The sequence below is a fragment of the Penaeus japonicus genome, unplaced genomic scaffold, assembly GCF_977035675.1.
Source record: "Penaeus japonicus unplaced genomic scaffold, GWHDUDI00000001_assembly GWHDUDI00000008, whole genome shotgun sequence".
Classification (NCBI taxonomy): Eukaryota; Metazoa; Arthropoda; class Malacostraca; order Decapoda; family Penaeidae; genus Penaeus; species Penaeus japonicus.
The window spans coordinates 37,215,087-37,216,425 of NW_028234410.1; the positions used below are offsets into that span (position 1 = coordinate 37,215,087).

The 1,339-nt window shown below is 40.2% G+C and overlaps 1 protein-coding gene across 1 annotated transcript in view; it reads right to left on the reverse strand.

The window, feature by feature from the left end:
- Nucleotides 1–1,339, reverse strand: part of LOC122243783 (THUMP domain-containing protein 1) — a 2,584-nt gene continuing 1,245 nt past the window's right edge. Inside the window, exons 3-4 of the mRNA XM_043001486.2 lie at nt 1,170–1,306; nt 1–845 (exon numbers count right to left, since the gene is read on the reverse strand). Of these exons, the coding sequence (XP_042857420.2) occupies nt 72–845; nt 1,170–1,306 (911 nt within the window). The 3' untranslated portion in view covers nt 1–71. The remainder of the gene's footprint in view (nt 846–1,169; nt 1,307–1,339) is intronic.

Sequence of the window (1,339 nt, forward strand, 5' to 3'; positions counted from 1 at the left end):
TCACTTTATCTATTTTTATTGATATGAGATAGAAAATTATACAACTACATTTGTACATTCTGAAAAGTCTATCATTCTGCTTTACTTTCTGCTTCCATTTCACCTTCAATCTGTTTGCTATCTTCAGGGTCTTCCTTTTCTTTTGCATCTGTTTTTTCCTCCTTATTATCTTCAGGTTTGGCCTCTTCCTTTCCATTTTCATGACGTTCACTTTCACTTGCTTTATCATTGACAACCTCTTCACTTCCTGCAACTTCTTCCTTTGGTTCTGGTTCTTTTACCTTATCTGCACTATTCTCCTTTTGTTTTTCTTCTTGTTCCTTATTTTTATTGGCTATTCCCACTAAGTTATATTTACAATAAGGAGTAAAATACCCTGGCAAAATACTAAGACAACAGACATTCTTGATCACCTCCACGTTTATTACGACCTCGGGAGTTTTCAAGTCTGGGGCGTTTGCCGAATTAGCCGCCTGGAGCACGTCGATGAGCGTCTGGGTCAGGTTTTCCCGCTTGATGGAGCTGTTGTTTCTGATCTTGTAGACGATACAGTACGTCTTGCTCTCTTTCTCAAAGTAAGACTTGGCCAGGGTCTCGAGGGCACTCTCTATGTCCTTCGGGAACGCCTTACACGTCTTCTGCACTGGGATCATCCGGAGGAGCTTCTTGGTGCGCTGCTTCTGGGTCTCGAGGATGTTGTCCATGATTGCCAGGGAGAGTTTGAGCGGGTCCTCAAGGGTCGTGTTGATGAATATGCAGTTTTTGGCTCCGCACTCGACCTGCTGAAATCTCCTCCTGAGCCTTTCCTTCTTGGCTCCATCTTTTTGCAACTCTGAGACATTGGCCTGACACAAAAAAAGTAATTAATCAATTTTAATACTGCCGTATGACAGATTCGAAAGACTAAAATATAAATATATACCTAAAAGAAAAAGTAAGAGGAGAAGGAGAGAGTTAAGAAGAAAGACAAGGAGAGGGTTAAGAAGTAAGACGAGGAGCCAACTATGATGAAGTTGAAGACAAAGACAAAGAAGGTGACAAAGAGGAAGACGAGAGGCAAGACAGAAGAAGAGATATCTAAAAATAGCAATACAGTACAGTAAATATGCAAATAACTTTATACATGAACAGCATATTCCTAAACAAAAGTGTTTGAAATACATCATTACCTTGATAGCTGCATCAATATCAAGCTCCTCCTCATCGCTCTCACATTCCTCTTTTTCTTTTGTGTCTGTGTCCTTTTCCTCCTCTGCTTCCTTACTGTCTTTATCGCCAGTGTTTGCTTCTTTATCTGTACGTTGTGCTGAAATTTGTGAAGAGATATCATATAATTGTA